This window comes from Homarus americanus, unplaced genomic scaffold (assembly GCF_018991925.1).
Source record: "Homarus americanus isolate GMGI-L3 unplaced genomic scaffold, GMGI_Hamer_2.0 scaffold51859, whole genome shotgun sequence".
NCBI lineage: Eukaryota > Metazoa > Arthropoda > Malacostraca > Decapoda > Nephropidae > Homarus > Homarus americanus.
The window spans coordinates 5,292,161-5,314,721 of NW_024711292.1; the positions used below are offsets into that span (position 1 = coordinate 5,292,161).

At 41.5% G+C, this 22,561-nt stretch overlaps 1 protein-coding gene across 1 annotated transcript; it reads right to left on the reverse strand.

Annotated features, from left to right (window-relative positions):
• Window positions 1-17,492: 17,492 nt before the first annotated feature.
• On the reverse strand, window positions 17,493-22,081 carry LOC121876606 (extensin-like). Its single transcript, XM_042381875.1, has 3 exons — window positions 21,980-22,081; window positions 20,207-20,426; window positions 17,493-19,935 (listed from the first exon to the last, which is right to left on the reverse strand). The coding sequence occupies exons 1-3, from the start codon at window positions 21,989-21,991 to the stop codon at window positions 19,619-19,621; spliced, it is 549 nt and encodes a 182-aa protein (XP_042237809.1). The 5' UTR covers window positions 21,992-22,081; the 3' UTR covers window positions 17,493-19,618.
• Window positions 22,082-22,561: the final 480 nt, after the last annotated feature.

Consider the following 22,561-nt stretch of genomic DNA (forward strand, 5'->3'; position numbering starts at 1 on the left):
AGGGTATCATCTATAAACCAGAGGATATAGACAAGCTCGGAAGAAAAAAAATTATTAAATACAGCCGAATTTCCATTTATTGAGAGTTTAGCTGAGATGAGAAAAGATGTTTCAGGTGAGGGGAGTCGTGTGTCTCACGCCTCACTATTTTTAAGTCCGCTAATCTACTCTTCGACAGTGTGTTTTTACCCTGAAAACTAAAACGGGGTATTACGTATACTGTATACTTAAAATTTATAAACTTTAAAAGACATGGGGGTTACAGGTTTTTATATAAGTAATGAGTCGCTGTTCACGTGTCTGTCCGTCAGGTTAGGTAAGGAATGACGAGCGTGCTGTAGGTCTTCAATGGTTATAGTTGTCATAAAGTAAAATTCTCCAGAGTATTTACTGTAAGTATCATTGGTGGGTTCAGTAATCTCTAAACAGATAAGACCAGATTGTATCAAGTTCTTATGATAGCAGATTCTCTGAAGAAAATCTTCTGCTTGGCTTAACATTACTTAAACCATCGTCATTGTTTACTTGTGAGGTTGGTTGTGGAGAAGTATGTGATGACTTGTCTATAAGATTTATGTTAGTTTTCACCAGCTTCTGACGGTGTGGGTGGGATAGCGAGGAGGATGTGGGCGGGATAGTGAGAAGGGAGCGAGGGATAATGAGAAGGGAGCAAGGGTGTGGACCAGTGAGGAAAGTTTGAAGGTGAGAGTTGGACGGTGAGGAAGGTGTGAGGATGTGGTCGGAGTGGTGAGGAAAGTGTGAGGGTGTGGGCGTGATGATGTAGGAGAGTAAGGGTGTGGAGCCGTCTCTTCATTTACAGGCTGGGTGGATCACGCTTAGGTGGGTGCCCGGTTTCCCTTGAATATAAAAACTAGTCCAGTGTCCTCCTTATTTGGCAATCCTTCTGCCACATCATAGTGACTCCGACACAACCCTGTCAAATACATCTTAAAATAAAATTGGCTCCACTCTGGTCACACCTCACACACATGTGCCATCTGTGTTGCAGCTGCTTAGCCCAGTGCCGTCAATAAGGCTTTAAGAGATTGAATGTTACGTGGGGGGGAATTAGTGCAGGATATGATCACTGGTAACTCGACACTTGGTACACTCCCTGGTTGGCATTGAACAGGGCGACCCGCTCAGGATCCAGGAATTTTCATGGGTGGCGTCGTGTCGTGACCATGAACCACTGGTTACTGACGACCTCTTGTATTTAAAAGTATATCTGGTTGTGAGTGATAAGAGAATAGCCCTTGTGTGTCCTGCTGAGGGTGACGAGTGTTGTTCTACCACTTAAACTTTCAGGTGATTGCGATGATTGATTTCAGTTACGTCACAGTAGCTATGAACATGTACACATAATTATGTTGATGTAACTACACAATGCCTTTGAACATTTATGGAAATCAAACAAGTAAACAGTATATATTCGGAATCAAGTGTTCCGTTGTTTTTATTGGCTGGCCTTGTATTCTTCTAGCCACGCCCTTTAATCCCTCATTCTCTTGTGGTGTCGCCGGCTGTAACCTTTGACCCAAGCCCCCGAGTACCCCACCCACAATTAAAGGTCCGGTTTGGTCTTTTCATTACCAGAAGTGGGCGTATATAATTGACAACAATGGCGGGCACAGAGAAACTGTGTTGTTGTTTTTCATGAATCTGCTTGAAGGGAGGCGTCAGGTGCTGCTGGCTGGGCAGTTTGTGGTTATGACTATATTTTTGAATGTCAGAGATAAGTGGTGTGGCAAAGTTAAGAGATCCATTGTGGTGACTCTTCTCTATAATATATTTATCTCCGTCACATTTCTCATAGGCTACGTTTCTCAATTCTCGGGCGAGTGTCAAAGCATCTCGACAATGGTTCAAGTCATTCACAGCTGTCATGAACTTGACTGTGAATATTGCTTCTATTGACGTGCGGGACGATTGAGGTGTGCGACCACTGAGACGCGTTAGTGTTTTTCTCGTCTTGACGCATTGTTACGACAGCCCGAGAGGTCCTTTTCGCTGGATAATGAAGCACTCGACCTCGGTGTGAGTCAGAGTTTTGGTCAAGTTTGGTTGATCCAGGTTTAAGGACATTTTTCACTACAAATAAAAAATCAGAAACAAACTGTGGGAGACACTAGACCTAGGTGGTAACTCTCGCAGGGTTTTGTTTTTGAGATAATACATATAAAAGATGTGACATATATGTTTGTAGGTCTATTCGGATATACTGACTGACTAGTATGGTAAATTACAGACAACTCTACTGCCCCGCTCACACGGCCTCGTCAGATTGAGTAAATATTGACATGAAACGCGAGTTCGACTTGCAGCCAACTGATTTGTGATCAGGAAAGTTGCTATATATTTCCAGGAAAATTTATATTCTTGCTTGTACTCAATGCTCATGCACAGCGCAAGCAAGCTATGCATATATTTTTAATTGAAGTTCACTGTCAATGTCTCTTTGCATCTCTCATTCTTCAGACGGTGAGAAACACGAGGCATGATGGGGGAGGTCAGAGTTAATGGGTTATACCGAGACACAAGTGGGTGTCTTAATGTAAATGGCATTCACACGAAGGTTCTGACTACCTGTTTTTCTCTTAATATTATGACAATGAAGAGAAACCATGACACATAATAATAAATATTAGTCGAGAAAAATTTAAGTTTTTCATAGGTAAACAACTTGAAGCTTTGTGCGTGATGAGAACCAGCGAATTCACATTTTCTCAGGTAGCTTAATAATTTTAACCTTGATTTTTACTGAAGTTCACGGGAAAAACGCCACATGAAGAAATGCGCCACATCTTGATGATATATTCTGTTATGAGTGAAAAAGTCGCTCAGAATAAGAAAACTTTAAATGTCATCGGCAAATATTTCATTACAACTGCATCGTATTGAGGTCCGTGTGGCAGGCATATCAAGGCGGTTAACCAAGTTTTATTAATTATGGGCTAAGGTAGACTATAGTCTCTTATATAACCAGAGTCTGGATATTGTCGTGATGTAATCCTTCTATCCTAATATGGTACCATAAATAAAAACGGTAGCATTGCAACCACACCCAACCTTCAGACACAAGTGCAGGTATATTCTCAGGTAAGGATAGAAAATGGGATGACCTTGAAAAACTGGTCCAGCTTCTCTATACTCACTCACCAGACCAGAAATACACACAAAGACTTTGAAGAAGAAGAAGAAGGGAAAAAGGTGTCGCCTTCTTGGGTACCACTTAAAAAACAAGAAATATTTCAATTAAATCTAATCACGCAAAAGCAAAAAATAATTATATTGTCAGTAATTATGCAGCTGGTAGATGACTAGGTAGTTGGTTGATGATTCGGTTTCTGGTAGATGACTAGGTAGTCGTTATATAACTAGGTAGCTGGTAGATGACTAGGTAATTGGTAGATGACTAGGTAGATGACTAGGTAGTTGGTATATGACTAGGTAGCTGGTAGATGACTAGGTAGTTGGTAGATGATTAGGTAATTGGTAGATGACTAGGTATATGACTAGGTAGTTGGTATATGACTAGGTAGCTGGTAGATGACTAGGTAGTTGGTAGATGATTAGGTAATTGGTAGATGATTAGGTAATTGGTAGATGACTAGGTAGATGACTAGGTAGTTGGTATATGACTAGGTAGCTGGTAGATGACTAGGTAGTTGGTAGATGATTAGGTAATTGGTAGATGACTAGGTATATGACTAGGTAGTTGGTAGATGACTAGGTAGCTGGTAGATGACTAGGTAGTTGGTAGATGATTCGGTTTCTGGTAGATGACTAGGTAGTCGTTATATAACTAGGTAGCTGGTAGATGACTGGGTAGTTGGTAGATGATTAGGTAATTGGTAGATGACTAGGTAGATGACTAGGTAGTTGGTATATGACTAGGTAGCTGGTAGATGACTAGGTAGTTGGTAGATGATTAGGTAATTGGTAGGTGACTAGGTATATGACTAGGTAGTTGGTATATGACTAGGTAGCTGGTAGATGACTAGGTAGTTGGTAGATGATTAGGTAATTGGTAGATGACTAGGTAGATGACTAGGTAGCTGGTAGATGACTAGGTAGCTGGTATATGACTAGGTAGCTGGTATATGACTAGGTAGTTGGTAGATGACTAGGTAGTAATGGTAGATGACTAGGTAGCTGGTATATGACTAGGTAGTTGGTATATGACTAGGTAGTTGGTATATGACTAGGTAGTTGGTAGATGACAAGGTAGCTGGAAGATGACTAGGTAGTAATGGTAGATGACTAAGTAGCTAGCTGGTATGTTGTGGTTTCCGGCTACCTGTTGGAATCACTGATTAAAGGTGAACTGAAAGCAACATTTGTAAATGTTTATGGGTTAAGTTTTCAAACCCAAATGGTCTTTTCTCCATTTATTAAGAAAATAAACAATTGCACGATAACTTGGATATCACAGTAATTAACGCTATGAGCTGCGAGCATTTATAAGGGACAAATCTTAGGTATAACTTGCTTCTTAGAGCACACGTCTCAGTGGCTGCAGAGACGGGAGTCGAACTGGCGATAGCCGGCTACTTAATTGATGACTCTTCAGTCAAGGTGTGAGGGCACAGTGGCAATACACTGTCACATGTCCAGTTGATGACTAATCATGTCTCATAGGAAAATTACCTTGGGTGATGTAATTATATAAATGTAATGTATGTAACCCACATTTATACAAGTACTGTCTGTTAGACAGGGGCTAATACATTGCTTGGCCACCACCCTCCAAGTTCTATGTGGATTAAACTAGCCCCTTAGTATAGCATAATACCTATGGATGTTTAGCCATGTTATGAAAGATAAAATGTGCTATAGCTAAACTGAAGAATCTACAACCGGGGGTTGAGTCTGAATTTCTAGCCTTAAATGCCTTAGATGTCAGAGCTTTAAAATGTACAATTGCAACTTCGAAGAGATATGTTTGTAATATCAAAACATACATAAAATTGATAAAATGAGACAAAGTTGGTACAACAAACCCAAAGAAAAATAATATTGCAAAATATCTTCAAATGAAGGGGTTTGCGTTTCATTGAGATAAGTAAATAATGTTAGATTGTCAGAAACTAGATTAAGTTTGCTGGGAGCAATACTAACATTTAAAAAATAAAGATATCTGAAATTATAACAAAATTAAAGGCAAAAAATGATGATGGGCTGGCAAGGTTATGACGGCACTACTGGTGAGTTCACAATAGAGTGAAGCCATATAATATAATAACCTTGAACTACGAAATGCTTAACACCATCCTGGCATAGTAAAATGACTCAGGTCGGGGAAAAAAAAATCACGCGTTATGAAGATGAGCATGAAACACCGTTTTCGTGGAACTAGGTGTATAAACACATTGCTTAAGTGCTGTGCGAGCAGCCGTTTGTATGCATGCCATAAACGCGAATGTATAGTCCAGACATACTTACAAACAGATATGACGGTTTACACTGACTTCACCTCAGGATCATCCACTGCTAAAACAAATGAGAAGTGATCATGCACTACTAATGTTCAGTTTGTTTATCCAGGGTCACAAGTGTTTCATTACATGTATTGGGAAAGATTCCATTTGTCATGTGGTGAGAACATTGGACTGTAAATAAAAATTAGATGTACAGTATGCGGTAGCATTGCTTCTAGTTAAATGAGAAAAAAAATCACAGAATTGTGGCTTGCGGTAGCATTGGCTGTGGGACAAGAGGAAAACAAACAGAACCTCCTGTGTTTTGCAAATGAGGGTTAAATAAAGAGCGTGTACGCGTGATACAATATGACACGGGTGCCGAATAATTTTTTAGTGGGTGTACTGTACAATGAAAGACAAAAGTCGTGTCGTGAAATTTGGTGGAAACATATGTCGATGGGCTAAACTTTTGGTGAGTTTTGCCTTGTGGTAGGGAGCTCTCGTAATGTTTCACCAGTTATATTTAATCTTCGGACAAAACCGCGACACGACTTTTGTCTTTGATTGTACAAGCAAGAGGTGAGCATCCAGGCGTCTTAAACTAGTGTTAATTAAATCTACAATGAGCTTGTCATTAGTATTAATTTTCTTTAAGGAGCTTGTCATTGGTATTATATAGAAATTGGAGATAAAAAAAATTCCTACAATTGGTTTGCAGAACGTAGTTTTAACGATAAACATTCGATACAGCTGGTGTATTTGATATGTTAGCGGTTTGAGCAAGTGTACGACTTGACAACAGCCAGCGCGCAAGGTGGGTCATGATTGGCTGTACTGCTGGTGGGCTGACTGGGTGAGGGTGGTGGTGCTGAGGGTGTATACATTTGGAAAACATGCGGCCTGGCCAAATACAGTTGACTACTTAATACGGATACACAAACCTCCTCGACAGACAAACATCTTACTCGAGACAGACATAGCCATCTTAACGTATACTGGCATCGGGCAATTAACAGACATAAACATTAAGGCATATACGATTATACACAGAGATTGACACAAAAATACCTCCAACCTTCAGGACTATTGTACACAGACTTGTCGCTGAACATGCCCGGGCAGACCCATAATCTTGGTATACACGCGGTCTTGTCAGGGAGTAAACACACGTTGCTTTACACACACACGTACACACACACGTACACACACACACACGTACTTGTAACTAGTGGTGTAAGCAGGAAACTCCTTGCATTTAAATTAGACCTGCTTACTCATTCATACATTCTACAGACGTTCTCACACGAAGACAATCGGACAGACGGACGGACGCGCACACACACACACACACACACACATTACTGTAGATGGTTAAACTCATTAGCCTGTCATGGCAATCCGCAAGAGAATGAAATATGATTCAAGAAAGTAAAAAAATAAATTATATTTTTATTATCTTTCTCAATAGGAAAATTTTATACTGCAAGTGAAGGATACTGTCTAATTGTCGGATATTTTTCGTGGTCACAGGTATATATTTTGTGAATTGTTGGTTGAGCTTTGAAGGCTTCTGTTATACTCGTATATCGATTCCCCTTACATTGTTTTTTAATTATAACCTTTGAACGAACAAAATTCTAAATGATATTGGTCTTGGGGATATTTAAATACAGCACATCATTCGTCCAGTGTATAATTACGTATAGAATATATAAAATTATGACCTTTGTAAGGACGAATGTGCCGGGTTCAGAAATACCACTTGTGTATATGATATTTCAGTCTACCTTTGGTATTTGATGGCACTCAGTCCACGGCCGCCGTCCTGTGTTTACCAAGCAACCTCAGTGGTACCTGCACCACACTTTTTATGGTGTTGTGCTTCTGGGTAAAATAATATGACTTCCCTTCCTCGCATATTGTACATATGTTGTAAATTAGGGTTGAGTCTGCGGTTCGATCTGACTTTGAAGTCTCTCAGTAGAAGATGAAATTGTTGGTAAGGGTCAAGTGCGTCTTACAGTGGGATTCATCTGTTTCGGACTGGTTTGGTGGCCTTGAAGTTAGAAGATGAAGCTGCCAGTAAGGATTCTTTGTCGAAGGATGAAATTCATCGTCTGTTTCGAAATGGATTGCGTTCTCCAAACAGATGAAGCTGCGGGTAAAGTAGCTAAAAGATGATTCTTTATCTCGTAGTAAATTTTAAGTCCTCCAAGAGTAGATGTTCAGGCTCTCAATGAAGCTATTGACGTTCTACATTAATAAGCTTCACAGTGGATTCGAACTCGTGTTTTGATCTGCCCGTGAAGCATTTGAATGAAGGTTTATGTTTGTGCAGGGAGGTTGTATCATGTATGCTTTACAAAACAGAAGCTTTATAAACTACGCTTGGACCTGTATTTAGAACTGTTTTATTTGAAGTTTCAACCTAGAGGAAAGGTTCAAACTCCCGCACTGAGTCATGCAGTTCCCACTTGGAAAGTTTACACCAGCTTTAATGTTACTGGCCAGATCAGTGGTGACAAGTGGTCTTGTGTGAGCCGTTAAGTGTACTAATCATATGGTGGCTTATTGTTGCTCACGTTTTTCTCGTAAGTGTTCATACTCTTACCTATGTGTCGCAGATGATATAATGTCAGTACAGTTACTGTGATATGTGCATTATTGCCACTGAAATTTTCGCTGTTTTTATAGTGCAGTACAGAGTAAATAGTTTAGTTATACTGTACATTGAGAAAATTAATATGCAGGGTTTTAACTAATACAAGTTCTGTGTAAAACCACATGCAAATTTTACTCTGAATTACGTTTGGAAAAGTATTTTGAAAAGATTGTAAGTCTATGGAGTGCGGCAGCCGAGTTAATACAGCGCTCGCCTCATGAAGGGAACTGATGCCATCGCAGGGCGCTCCCAGTCCACCCAGCTGCACATGGGTACCTAACTTTAGAAAGATAGAAGTGAAGGCGGTCGAGTGCAATGTCTCCTTGTATACCTTACTATTTTAGGCTGAGTAAATAGTGTGCTGTATCCACACAGTCCCAAACGACAGTCATGCCTATGGGACCTAGCTCATTAGAATTAAGTATATTCCGTTATAAGTAGTTCACTATAATTGTCTAACCCGTTATAACTAGATGACTATAATTATCCCGTAAAAACGAGCGTAACCTTCACTACTGGACTCTAACCCAATCTGAAAAAAAAATAGTAGTTTACCTGAAGTTAACCTACTTAAAAATAACTACAAGTGGGTTCATTGCTCGAAACACTACCCCCCCTTACCGTTCATCATTGGTTGAAGTTATGAGTTCTAAAAAAAAATCACCTTATTGATGCTTTTGTCTCATTCACTTTAGAGATTTGACTCCTGAGTCGTCATGAGTGAATGAATTATTGATATATATGTGTGTGTGTGTGTGTGTGTGTGTGTGTGTGTGTGTGTGTGTGTGTGTGTGTGTGTGTGTGTGTGTGTGTGTGTGTGTGTGTGTGTGTGTGTGTGTGTGTGTGTGTGTGTGTGTGTGTGTGTGTGTGTGTGTGTGTGTGTGTGTGTGTGTGTGTGTGTGTGTGTGTGTGTGTGTGTGTGTGTGTGTGTGTGTGTGTCCATGTTAGAACGTACGTACGTGTGTGTGTGTGTATATATTTAGATACACACACACTCTGGTATGTATTCCAGTATGGCCAAGAAGTACCTTTTGGCCTTTCAGTGTCACTGGTGGCATTTAAGGCACTCGGAATGACAAGGACATACTAGGAGAGGCGCTGATCAACACATAACGTAGCTATGCTTGACACAGGACTTCTCTTGTATCAGTGTTGCTTCACATTTTGCTTCAGCGTTGCTTTTTCTCTTGCTACAGTGTTGGTTCCTTTATTGTTTCGGTGTCTCCTCCCCCATTTGTTCAGTGTTGCATTGTCTCTTGCTCCAGTGTTGCTTCCCATCTTGCTTCAGCGTTGCTTCTTCTCTTGCTTCAGTGTTGCTTCCCATCTCTTTTCAGGTTTACAGTATTTACCTCTTGCTTAAATCTTCCTCCCGCACTTCACTACTGTGTCGACTGGGTTCTAGCTATCCTACTCAAGGGGTGAAATCATCGTACTCAAGGGGTGAAATCATCGTACTCAACGGGTCAAATCATTGTACTAAAGGGGTCAAATCATAGTACTAAAGGGGTCAAATCATAGTACTAAAGGGGTCAAATCATCGTACTTAAGGGGTCAAATCATCGCGCTTAAGGGGTCAAATCATAGTACTTAAAGGGTCTAATCATCGTACACAAGGGGTGAAATCATCGCACTTAACAGGTTCGCATGCCTCCAATCAATGAACCAACTCATCGTACTCTTGGGATGGGCATCGTAACTGTAGGGGGTCAAGTTAGTTGCCAACTCTGTTGTCATGACAAGGCTTCAGGGTCTACTCCTTTCCACACTTCAGTGGTCACGTTGTAGGCGAATACAACTTCGTTTCCTTGTTGGGTCTGTTGGTATTGTAGCAGTGTGTGTGTGGGTGGGTAGGTAGGTGTTAGTGTGTAAGTGAATGAGTGAGAAGGGGTTTATATTCCGATTTCACTGATATTTTGGATTTGAGAGAGAGAGAGAGAGAGAGAGAGAGAGAGATTTTTCAGTGTAATCTTAGAAAACATCCTCTTGAAATAAAAATTCCATCATTAAAACAGATTTTTTTTTTTAAATAAAATCGCTGTTTTTATCTTGGCATAAAAAATTCATCGGGTGATTTCCTTCAGTGGGTATCACCAAGACCACCTCTCCTGACTTAATTTCTATTCCTATGCTTCCTCTAGAGTCTAGGGCCTAGACCGTCAGGGAGTAGGTGTTCATGGACTTGTTGAGATTGGGTGCTGCTGCTAGGCTGTCCGGAATTAGGTGGTGTTCGTGCAGCGGTTTCCAGAGATTGTAAAACTGTTGCTGGGATGCCAAGAATTGGCTAAGTTATTGCCAGGCTGTCAGGGATAGGGAAGATGCTGCCAAGCAGTCAGGCATAGAGGAGGTGTTGTCAGGGATTGGTTGTGTGTTGACAGGGAAGGTGTTACTAGACCATCAGGAGGTTGGCCACTTATTGTCAGGGGATAGTGTACTTGTTGCTAGGCTTCAGGGATAGGGTAGGGGGTTGCCGTGGGAAGGAGGGATACATGTAGGTCGGGAAGAAGGGCGTGGTTCCATCAACCCCGTTTCTTTGCCTCTAGCACCAGACACTCAGGACCTGTTGGTGGATCCTGCAGGGTCCTGGACACCTTGTCTGACCTGTAAAGAAAAAGGCGTTTGGCTTTTATTTGTGTGTTTTTGAGGACATTAGGATACCATCGCACATATATTTTTTTGATCTTGTATACATGCAGGCAAGGGGATGAGCAGGGAGACAAACAGTGACAACATAATTATGTAGTACATATTCCCGTTAAACTAATTAATACTAAATTCGAGCAGTGAAACAGTCAGATTTAATGAAAACAGTGCAGTACCCTGGAGTCAATTTACATAGTCAGAGGGCAACTTTTTTTTTTACGGGGATTAGCCCATCCATGCACAGGTCACTGACCCACATCGGGGCCTAGGGGGACGAAAATATAATAATAATAATAATAATAATAATAATAATAATAATAATAATAATAATAATAATAATAATAATAAAGAAATACAAAATGAAAAAAAACTCAAGTGAGAAACAATATATGTATGTTGTGTTGTCAATATTAAGAGAAACAATTGAGACCCTGCAATTGTGTGTAAATGAGGCAGAAAGTCAGATCAGCAACCTGGGACTTGGTCACAATTTTCGTGATGCCATATGGCAGCAGGGTCTACCATTAGACAACACATTATGCTTCCAATATCTTCCCAGGCGGTAGTACCTCCCTGTTTGGTAGTTGCCTAATACCTACTACAGGGCGTGGCCATTCACTCTGAGCAGGTCCTCCTAGCACTTCACCCTTACAGTGACGCGCGACAGAGGTACTTTTCTTAGGCAGCCACCCAACCTGGCCAGTATACTGATGTAACAGAGTTCCCCAGGGAGTTTGCTACATTCCGCTTTTTTTTCTCTGCTCTTGTGAGCTCTTATTTGAAGAACGTTTAGAACTGGTTTATTTGCGGTCTCTCGATTCCTCCAATAAACCGCATGTATTTCTTTTTTTTTTGGTGCTAATCGTAAGTGTGATTGGAGATGGTATTGTGCTATGATACTGAAGATATGTCAACGATCTGGAAAAAAAAAGGTGACATACTGCAGTAATCTCACGTACTGGATGGAATAAAATTATATTTAAGATAATTGTCTATCATTAGATTGTCCTAATTTATTTTCAACGGGTGCAAAAGTGCAATGAATAAATAAGATATTTGTTCTCTTCATCTCCTAACTGTAAGAACAATGATAACCGCCTTCCCTACCATGAGGAGCACTTTACCTTATACGAGCTTTGGTGATGCTGGCACTGAAATTACTTGAGCCAAATAAAAGTGAAATGCTATGAGTTGATAAGGACAATTAAAGTGTACAATAGGTAAGCTGGTTTAACACTTGGTCTTTAGATGGTCAGATTTACCTTCTCTTAATTGTGTTTGGTTGTTAAGGGAGAGAATTGAGACTTTAATGGGTGTATTTTTAGCGATTAGTTTCCAACCATTATATGGTCCATTTACATTACAGTCTTTATTTATAATCTTGATTCACAGTCCACAGTCTTCATTCATAAGCTTGATTCACAGTCTACAATCTTGATTCATAATCTCAATTCACAGTATCTAAGCTTGATTCACAATACACACTCATTGTTCAAAATACTGGTTCACTATACGTAGACTTGCATCACGTTACATAATACTGATCCATAATCTTGCTTTCTTATGTGATTTTAATGGAGTCTTATTGCAATAGTGTAAACGTGAAAGATTTAATCGACCAGTTTAGGGACAGTGTGACTATAGTACACTGTATACTAATCCATCGGTGTGTAAAGAGGCATTGTGAATGGCACTGCACTCGACCTTCTTCACCTCCCCAACTGTAAAGTATGGTACTATTGATTCCTACGTGGAGTGAAGAGTTCCCTGGGATCGAACCAACAGCCTAAAAGATAGGATGCGAGCTCTGCATACACTCAGCTTTCGCACCCCGAGGTAGACCATTTAAAATTTAATTGGGTTACATTTTAATATCATGCAATCTAATTCTTATTTAATGTAAGATTGTCTGAAATTTAATAGTCAAAGGTTACCATCATCTGTATGTTAATGTCTTCTAAATCTATTGGAATTTAAGTAACGAAGTCAAAATAAAATATTGTCTAAATCTAATCTATATCTAATATCGTAATGTCTAATCTAGTCTAGTCTAGTCTAGTCTCAATTTATATTTTACCAATCCACTTGAGGTTCAGTCTTAAACCAAGTTGCCGAGAGTTTTATAAAGAACACTAACTTTTACAGTCTATACCGTGTTCGTGTACAGGACGTGTCAGGATAACAGTGTACTGCTATAAGACTGAGTTGATGTTTCAACAGTGTAGGGGGCTGGTGTGTCAACATTGTAGGGGTCTGGTGTGTCAACAGTATAGGGGGCTGGTGTGTCAACAGTATAGGGGGCTGGTGTGTCACAGTGGGGGCTGGTGTGTCAACAGTGTAGGGGGCTGGTGTGTCAACAGTGTAGGGGCTGGTGTGTCAACAGTGTAGGGGGCTGGTGTGTCAACAGTGTAGGGGGCTGGTGTGTCAACAGTATAGGGGCTGGTGTGTAACGTAGGGCTGGTGTGTCAGCAGTGAGGGGGCTGGTGTGTCAACAGTGTAGGGGCTGGTGTGTCAGCAGTGTAGGGGGCTGGTGTCAACAGTGTAGGGGCTGGTGTGTCAACAGTGTAGGGGGCTGGTGTGTCAACAGTATAGGGGGCTGGTGTCCAACAGTGTAGGGGTCTGGTGTGTCAACAGTGTAGGGGCTGGTGTGTCAACAGTGTAGGGGGCTGGTGTGTCAACAGTGTAGGGGGCTGGTGTGTCAACAGTGTAGGGGCTGGTGTGTCAACAGTGTAGGGGGCTGGTGTGTCAACGTGAGGGGTCTGGTGTGTCAACAGTGGGCTGGTGTGTCAACAGTGTAGGGGGCTGGTGTGTCAACAGTGTAGGGGGCTGGTGTGTCAACAGTGTAGGGGTCTGGTGTGTCAACAGTATAGGGGCTGGTGTGTCAACAGTATAGGGGCTGGTGTGTCAACAGTGTAGGGGCTGTGTGTCAACAGTGGGGCTGGTGTGTCAACAGTGTAGGGGGCTGGTGTGTCAACAGTGTAGGGGGCTGGTGTGTCAACAGTGTAGGGGCTGGTGTGTCAACAGTGAGAGGGGCTGGTGTGTCCACAGTGTAGGGGCTGGTGTGTCAACAGTGTAGGGGCTGGTGTGTCAACAGTATAGGGGGCTGGTGTGTCAACAGTGTAGGGGGCTGGTGTGTCCAACAGTGTAGGGGGCTGGTGTGTCAACAGTGTAGGGGCTGGTGTGTCAACAGTATAGGGGCTGGTGTGTCAACAGTATAGGGGCTGGTGTGTCAACAGTGTAGGGGCTGGTGTGTCAACAGTGTAGGGGCTGGTGTGTCAACAGTGTAGGGGGCTGGTGTGTCAACAGTGTAGGGGCTGGTGTGTCAACAGTATAGGGGGTGTGTCAACAGTATAGGGGCTGGTGTGTTAACAGTGTAGGGGGCTGGTGTGTCAACAGTGTAGGGGCTGTGTGTCAACAGTGTAGGGCTCTCACAGAGCAAAACCTTAAATTCCCATACTAACGTGAAAAGTTCCCGAGAATGAATATCTCTAAAAAAGAAAAACATCTTATTTTAATTATTATGCATTATATTAGTTTAAAAAAAACAACAATGTAAAATCTCTCTCTCTCTCTCTCTCTCTCTCCCTGATACACGCACTAGCAGGCAGTAAATTAGTAAATTACTTGTAATGGAGAACTGTACTGTTTAAAAATAAATGGCCTAAATGAAGTCTAAAACCTTTAGTATGAATAATACATTCTTTTGTAATAAGTATAATTCACTAACCACTGTTAAACTTAGTGGAATTATTTAAATTTTTTCGCGGTCGAAACGCCACGAAAGAGGTGCACGGTCGCAACGCCACGAAAAGAGGTGCGGGCGCAACCACGAAAGAGGTGCGCGGTCGCAACGCCACGAAAGAGGTGCGGGTCAATGCGCGGTCGCAACGCCACGAAAGGTGCGCGTCGCAACCCACGAAGAGGTGCGCGGTCCAACCCACGAAAGAGGTCGCGTCGCAACGCCACGGAAGAGGTGCGCGGTCGCAACGCCACGGAAGAGGTGCGGTCGCAACGCCACGGAAGAGGGTGCGCGGTCGCAACGCCACGGAAGAGGTGCGCGGTCGCAACGCCACGGAAGAGGTGCGCGGTCGCAACGCCACGGAAGAGGTGCGCGGTCGCAACGCCACGAAGAGGTGCGCGGTCGCAACGCACGGAAGAGGTGCGGTCGCAACGCACGGAAGAGGTGGGTCGCAAGCACGGAAGAGGTGCGCGTCAGGAAGGTCGGTCCGGGTGGGTGCCGCACGGAAGGGGGTCGCAACGCCACGGAAGAGGTGCGCGGTCGCAACGCCACGGAAGAGGTGCGCGGTCGCAACGCCACGGAAGAGGTGCGCGGTCGCAACGCCACGGAAGAGGTGCGCGGTCGCAACGCCACGGAAGAGGTGCGCGGTCGCAACGCCACGGAAGAGGTGCGCGGTCGCAACGCCACGGAAGAGTGCGCGGTCGCAACGCCACGGAAGAGGTGCGCGTCGCAACGCCACGGAAGGGTGCGCGGTCGCAACGCCACGGAAGAGGTGCGGTCCAACGCCACGGAAGAGTGCGCGGTCCAACCCACGGAAGAGGTGCGCGGTCTCAACGCCACGGAAGAGTGCGGTCCAACCCAGGAAGAGTGCGCGGTCGTAACAATACCCCCAAAAAAAATAAAAGTCTAACTTTTCTTATCATATCTCTATCACAAACGTGGCCTGTGGGTTACAGTCACCATAAAGTACAAAAGCTTTTGTACTTTATGGGAATCTACAAGTATGACTGACCCAGATTAACAACGCACTCACTGAGGCCAATTCAAAATTTGAGCATTCAGAAATAAAATAATGAAGTTGGAATTTCTAAATATAGTAAAACTCTAGCTCAGTTTATTACGGTAGTGATAAGGTAGTTACGTTTAATGGTGTTATATGTAGTGATGATGGATGGTGTTATATGTAGTGATGGTGGATGATATTAACTATAGTGATGATGGATGGTGTTATATGTAGTGATGATGGATGGTGTTATATGTAGTGATGATGGATGGTGTTATATGTAGTGATGATGGATGGTGTTATATTTAGTGATGATGGATGGTGTTATATGTAGTGATGATGGATGGTGTTATATGTAGTGATGATGGATGGTGTTATATGTAGTGATGATGGATGGTGTTATATGTAGTGATGATGGATGGTGTTATATGTAGTGATGATGGATGGTGTTATATGTAGTGATGATGGATGGTGTTATATGTAGTGATGATGGATGGTGTTATATGTAGTGATGATGGATGGTGTTATATGTAGTGATGATGGATGGTGTTATATGTAGTGATGATGGATGGTGTTATATGTAGTGATGATGGATGGTGTTATATGTAGTGATGATGGATGGTGTTAACTATAGTGATGATGGATGGTGTTATATGTAGTGATGATGGATGGTGTTAACTATAGTGATGATGGATGGTGTTATATGTAGTGATGATGGATGGTGTTATATGTAGTGATGATGGATGGTGTTAACTATAGTGATGATGGATGGTGTTAACTATAGTGATGATGGATGGTGTTAACTATAGTGATGATGGATGGTGTTATATGTAGTGATGATGGATAGTGTCACATAGTGATGATGAATGGTGTTTTATGTAGTGATGATGGATGGTGTTATATGTAGTGATGATGGATGGTGTTATCTATAGTGATGATGGATGGTGTTAACTATAGTAATGATTTGATGATATTAACTATAGTGATGGTGAATGGTGTTATATGTAGTGATGATGGATGGTGTTATATGTAGTGATGATGGATGGTGTTATATGTAGTGATGATGGATGGTGTTAACTATAGTGATGATGGATATTAACTATAGTGATGGTGAATGGTGTTATATGTAGTGATGATGGATGGTGTTATATGTAGTGATGATGGATGGCGTTAACTATAGTGATGATGGATGATATTAACTATAGTGATGGTGAATGGTGTTATATGTAGTGATGATGGATGGTGTTATATGTAGTGAGGATGGATGGTGTTAACTAAAGTGATGGTGGATGGTGTTAACTATAGTGATGATGGATGGTGTTATATGTAGTGATGATGGATGGTGTTGACTATAGTGATGATGGATGATATTAACTATAGTGATGGTGAATGGTGTTATATGTAGTGATAATGGATGGTGTTAACTATAGTGATGATGGATGGTGTTATATGTAGTGATGATGGATGGTGTTATATGTAGTGATGGTGAATGGTGTAATATGTAATGATGATGGATGGTGTTATATGTAGTGATGATGGATGGTGTTATATGTAGTGATGAAGGATGGTATTATAGGAGTGATGATGGATGGTGTTAACTATAGTGATGATGGATGGTGTTATATGTAGTGATGAAGGATGGTGTTATAATATGTTGTGATGATGGATGGTGTTATAATATGTAGTGATGATGGATGGTGTTATATGTAGTGATGATGGATGGTATTATAGTAGTGATGATGGATGGTGTTAACTATAGTGATGGTGGATGGTGTTGTATGTAGTGGTGCCATTCAATTAGCTAATGTGGACGACCCTGCCGACTCTGGTGTGTCAACAGTGTAGGGGCTGATGTGTGTGTTTCTTTTTTTTTATTCAGCTAAGTCAGTCAGTCAGGCAGTTTTGCAGAATATTTGGTCCTGGTGTGTGTTGCTATTCTATTTTGTCTTATAAGTCTCTTCTATTTGTTTTTTTAGTATCTTGGCTGTAGGTAAAGTGTTCTGAGGGATGACAAAGAGGCGGATGTTCCTTTTAATAATTTATTGGGCACATTTCTTTATACAAAAATATACACACACACATAATTCCAATGATTGCTTGAGAGAACGTCAGTAACTCTGCCGTTGAACTACTTTTGCAATGCATCAGAAAATCAACATATGGAGACTCCGGGCATGACAGCAATGTGGCACCGTTAATTGGGGACACCTGAGGGGCTAACTCACATGTCAGTGTGTCACATGTTATTCAGTTAGACATTGTTTCACAGACATTATGAAATTAACTTGAGAAAGATGAATAACAATGAGAACTCAAGCATTTAACCTAAGACGTTTTACACTGATGAATTGTGACTTTATACTTCGCAAACTGAATTATCTGAATGTTTAATGAACTCAAGAAGGTTACAAATTGAAGAGCCAACTTTTTAAGGTTTTTGATAACATTTCATCTAAAATTATTTTTGTTTTTGTAATGTTTATATTTTCTCTCAAATGTTTTTGTTGGGGTTTCATTAACTGGTATGATTAGGCTATTTTTTTTTTTGATAAATATATCAAGAGTTAATTTTGAGACAGGCAACATATTGGTGATTATGTTGATAAAGGCTGAGTTTGACAGATTTACATAAGATAATTTCCATATTGAATTTCATCTGAAAGTGGTAATCATTTAACAATATCATCAAATAATAATTATCAAAATACTTACATACCTTTACTATTACTTTTATATTTTTTATGATTTTACTTACCCCTTGTGTTTTGGTACGAACTACACGTACTATATTTTTATGTATCATTTTCTGTGGGAACTGTTATGTGACATTTACTCATGAAACTATGGGTAATAATTATCATGAGGGTTTTTCTTTGTAATGGAAGTACAGACTAACAATGCCCATGTATCCGATATCGGGTAGGCGAGACGTGAAGAAGAAGGGAAGAGGTCGCCGTCAGGAGACTTAGCGACGCACTTCGTCCAATCTCAGAATTCTGTCGAGGGTGTGAACCAAACCGGAGTCGGGTAGCTCGTTATGAAGGTCAGAGTCGAGGTCCATTACCGTAATGGTGGCTGCTGTATCATGCCACTTCATTTTATAACAAACAAGACTTATTCTGGCCTACTTGACCAAACATAATTGAAATACATTCCAAGATTGTTAGGTTTGGATGGTTCGCTTTTCCTGTTTTCACCAAGAATGGAAATTGGGAAGTCAAAAGTTGAAGACAGTTGTAAAATGGAACGGAATGAGAACTTTTCTTGTGGGACGTTTGTTGTAAAGACACGCCAAGTAATGGGTTAAAATCGACCTCGATACTGATCTCCATAATTACCTTAAACAAGAATGAACTTTACCCTGTTGAGGAAAGAATTTTTTTTTGTCAAATTTTCGACTTTTGCATCGTAACATAACAACGTAAAATTGTCTGTGAATCATGAAAGCTCTTCAACACGGTGAATCAGAATGTTAAATGGATATTGTGTTCTGATGGACTAGATATCACTAGATCACTCAGCACATCGGTCCTGAGACGACTACGATGTCAGGGGCGATCTGTAGACGTAGCCACAATTTCACGTCAGCTGAGGAGGAGTCTCAAGTGGAGCAGAGGACCTGGGGAGGGAGGGAAGACTTCGACGGGGCGTAGATCTTCCTTCCACTTTTGTTATAGGAGTACTGGTCGTGGTGGCGGGCGGACACGGCGCTTCAAGCAGGGAGGCACAGAAACGGAGAATGAAGGAGGGAAGGTGAAATGTTGAGTGTTGGTATTAAGAAACGCGAGAAAGGAGGAGAGGAAGAGTTGGTAGAATGGAGGGGAAAATACTCAAGGAACCAGGAGAAATTTGAGCGAAGGTGTAGGAGAACAAGAACTTAGAAGATAAAAGAGAGAATTCACGGCTGAAAGAGTTAGAGATTGAGACTAATTATGAAAAAAGTGTTTCGTTACCATTGACTTAATCTTTAGACGTGGAACGAGGCGAAGATAATAAAAAAAATGAAAAGCGAAATATTTCGGCTGAAATAACCTGTATCGATTTTTACAATAGAGTGAAAGATATCAAGAGAGGTATCAGTGAGAGGCGGGGAAGATACTAAACCGGAGAGAGAAATTAAAAGAGCATAATGGGTGACGTAAAAGATTGATTTAAGTAGCGGTGAACTTGAAGCGGTGGCCCTGGCTGCTTCGGGAGAACTCGAGGTTTCCAGGGTAGTCGAAGAGGTTCTGGGGTCCAGGCTGGGGTGTGGAGGATGTTATATGGTGGACAGGGAGGGGCTGGAATTGGGGCTGGGGCTGGGCTGGGCGAGGACCTGGCCGGGGCTGGGCTGGGTGAGGACCTGGCTGGGGCTGAATTGGGTGAGGGGCTGACTGGGGCTGGGGCTGGAATTGGGGCTGAGGCTGGACTTGGGTAGTAGGTGCGTGGATGTTGGAGTTGAGGATTCTGAAGCCAATGCCTGGACCAGCTGTGAAGCCAAATAAAATATTATTAGGAAAAGTTTTAAAAAACTCATGAGAACGCTGGGCCTTGCAGAGATCTTTTTTGTAGCTAATTTGTTCAACATTATCAAAATTATTAGTAGAATTTAGTTAGTTTACCAACTCATTTGAAAATTAATTTACCAAGCCTGATACGACCATAGTTGAACACAGCGTTATTTTAGACAAATCACACGGGAGCTGTGTGTGACGGCTATCACGAACAATAAGTAGAACAATAAATAAACAAGACATTACCTTCGAACTCTACGCGATGAGGCTGGGTACCCTCAGATGGGTATTCCCAGTATCCTCGACGGATACCCTGGGCGTCCGTCTCTTCGAAATATTTGATGCCGTCCTCCTGGTCACGGAAGTTGCCGAAGGTTGCACCGTCCTGGTACCTCTTATCTTGAAGGATCTTGACGTGACCTTTTTCGTATTGAGCGCAGGCCGCCGCCACCACGCACATTAGTATCTGTGTCGGGAGGAAAGATGTTTGGTTAGTAAAGGTGTGGTGAGTGACTCTCATGGGCCATTCTCAGATAATGGAGACGGATGGTCTACTGGTTTTATTGGTACGTTCATGATTAAGCCTTTTTTTATATATACTGATGTGTTTGTCTCTGATATAGTCGACCGCCAACTCAGGTTCCGTAAACGTAGGGGCATGATATTTCTCCAGACAGAAAAATCGATACTTGCACTAATTACTACATTGACTTAATTTGTTTCACCAGTCGCGCGCGCACACCTTGTTAAAATAATAAACAACAACTGATTTATGTATTGTACAGCCGTGTAATGTATTCAACGCCTATCATTATGTCTAAATCAAATGTAAGTTTGTATATTTTTAGCCACCGGCTGCAACTCTATTAATAAACCGTTTATTATTATTATTATTATTATTATTATTATTATTATTATTATTATTATTACACACACACATAAGAGTCACCACACAAACATGTACCTTAAAGGAATAAAGTGGAACAGAAATTTGTCTTCGTGCTTGGTGTAAGGAGGCAAGAGTCTAAATTGCCGCTGTAGACTTGTTCCTGCACAAGGGCGAGAGTCTGGTAGACGTTATCACCACATGACGTCAGGAAAACGATTTTTAAGGCAATGCAAATTAATTTACAGGTGGAATTCACTGATATTTCAGAGGCGGATGTTTTCAGAGCGACCACTTGTTTACCAGAAAAAAATATACACTTAAGCACAGAACCACTAGTGTTCGGGTGAGAGAAACACAAAAATGGATACACCTGACACGCACACAATACACACAGGACATAAACTGTACAACGTATCTTCATTGCTGGTATATGATCATAGTGGCAGTATATGTACAATACGTGGCACTACACACACACACACACACACACACACACACACTCTCACACACACTCACACACACACTCACGGTAGCTCTCTCTTGCACTAGAAGGTCGACCTTCTTTCTCTCACTTACCTCCATCCTGATCTTACTTTATACCTTTAGGAAATGTCACTTGGTTCCAGAGAGAAAAGGCATTTCACCAAAATCCTGACAATCATTTCTTCTCGCCACGTTAAAAGGTGCCTATTATTTACTCATAAATTTACGCCCCTTTGAAATTTTAAAACTTATGTTGGAACGTCACACGTGATATAGATTTTTTTTTTAATAAATTAATTCTTTGCACAGTACGCTTAGACATTTTCACGTTGAACACATTATAGACTGATGTACGAGCTCAGACAACATAGGCTAGACGTCCTCCATGATGTCTTAATGTTCACGCGTACATCTGATTCCTAAATCGGTCAAACAATCCAAGAGGTTAACGCTAATTAATCGCCAAGATGAATTGGTTCGAAAAAAATCCTTCGTAACTTTGAAAATATTTTTACTATTTGTTGTGGATTAAGATTTATCAACAGTATGAGATGAAAACAGCCTAATTTTCTGGATTTAACATAACTTAGTGGTAGTATTACCCTTAAAACTAGAACTAGGAACTATAGACCAGGAGAGCTACCCACCAAGGTCCTCATGCTGGTACGCTGTTTCTTGCTCCACTGAGCCACTCTCTGGCTGCGCCCGCTTTATAAACCTTTCAGCACCGGTCGACCTTGTTGTAGTTGCCAGTGAATAAATAGTATTGCACAAGGTCCGGTCCCCAAACAGGCACTGTGTAAGCCAACAGATGGTAAAACTTATTTATTTTCAGATTCTGTAATGATCGATGTGCATAATTAAACTTTTTGACTGTGAAAATTACATGACAAAAAGTCGCCAAATAGATGTTCTGAAGTGATGTAGATTTTTTGGGTTGGTAAATAACTTCTATTATGACGGGAAGGGGAGTGGTAGCGTAATTTACACAGGTAGTTGAAGGCTGACCTGGCCTAGTTCCTACTCACCTGTTGGTAGTAGTGGTCCACTGAGTTTTTGTTGAGGGAGGTGAGCCCTGGACCACGTCTTTAGCATTCTCCTTCATTAAACACTGACCAGGTCTAGTTCCTGCTCTGTTCTCGGTAGTCAGAGCTACTCTCAGGTTCATACTCTTCTAAAGGTGAAGAGTGAGGTGTTCTAAGTCTTTAACATCCCTGAGTGAACACTGA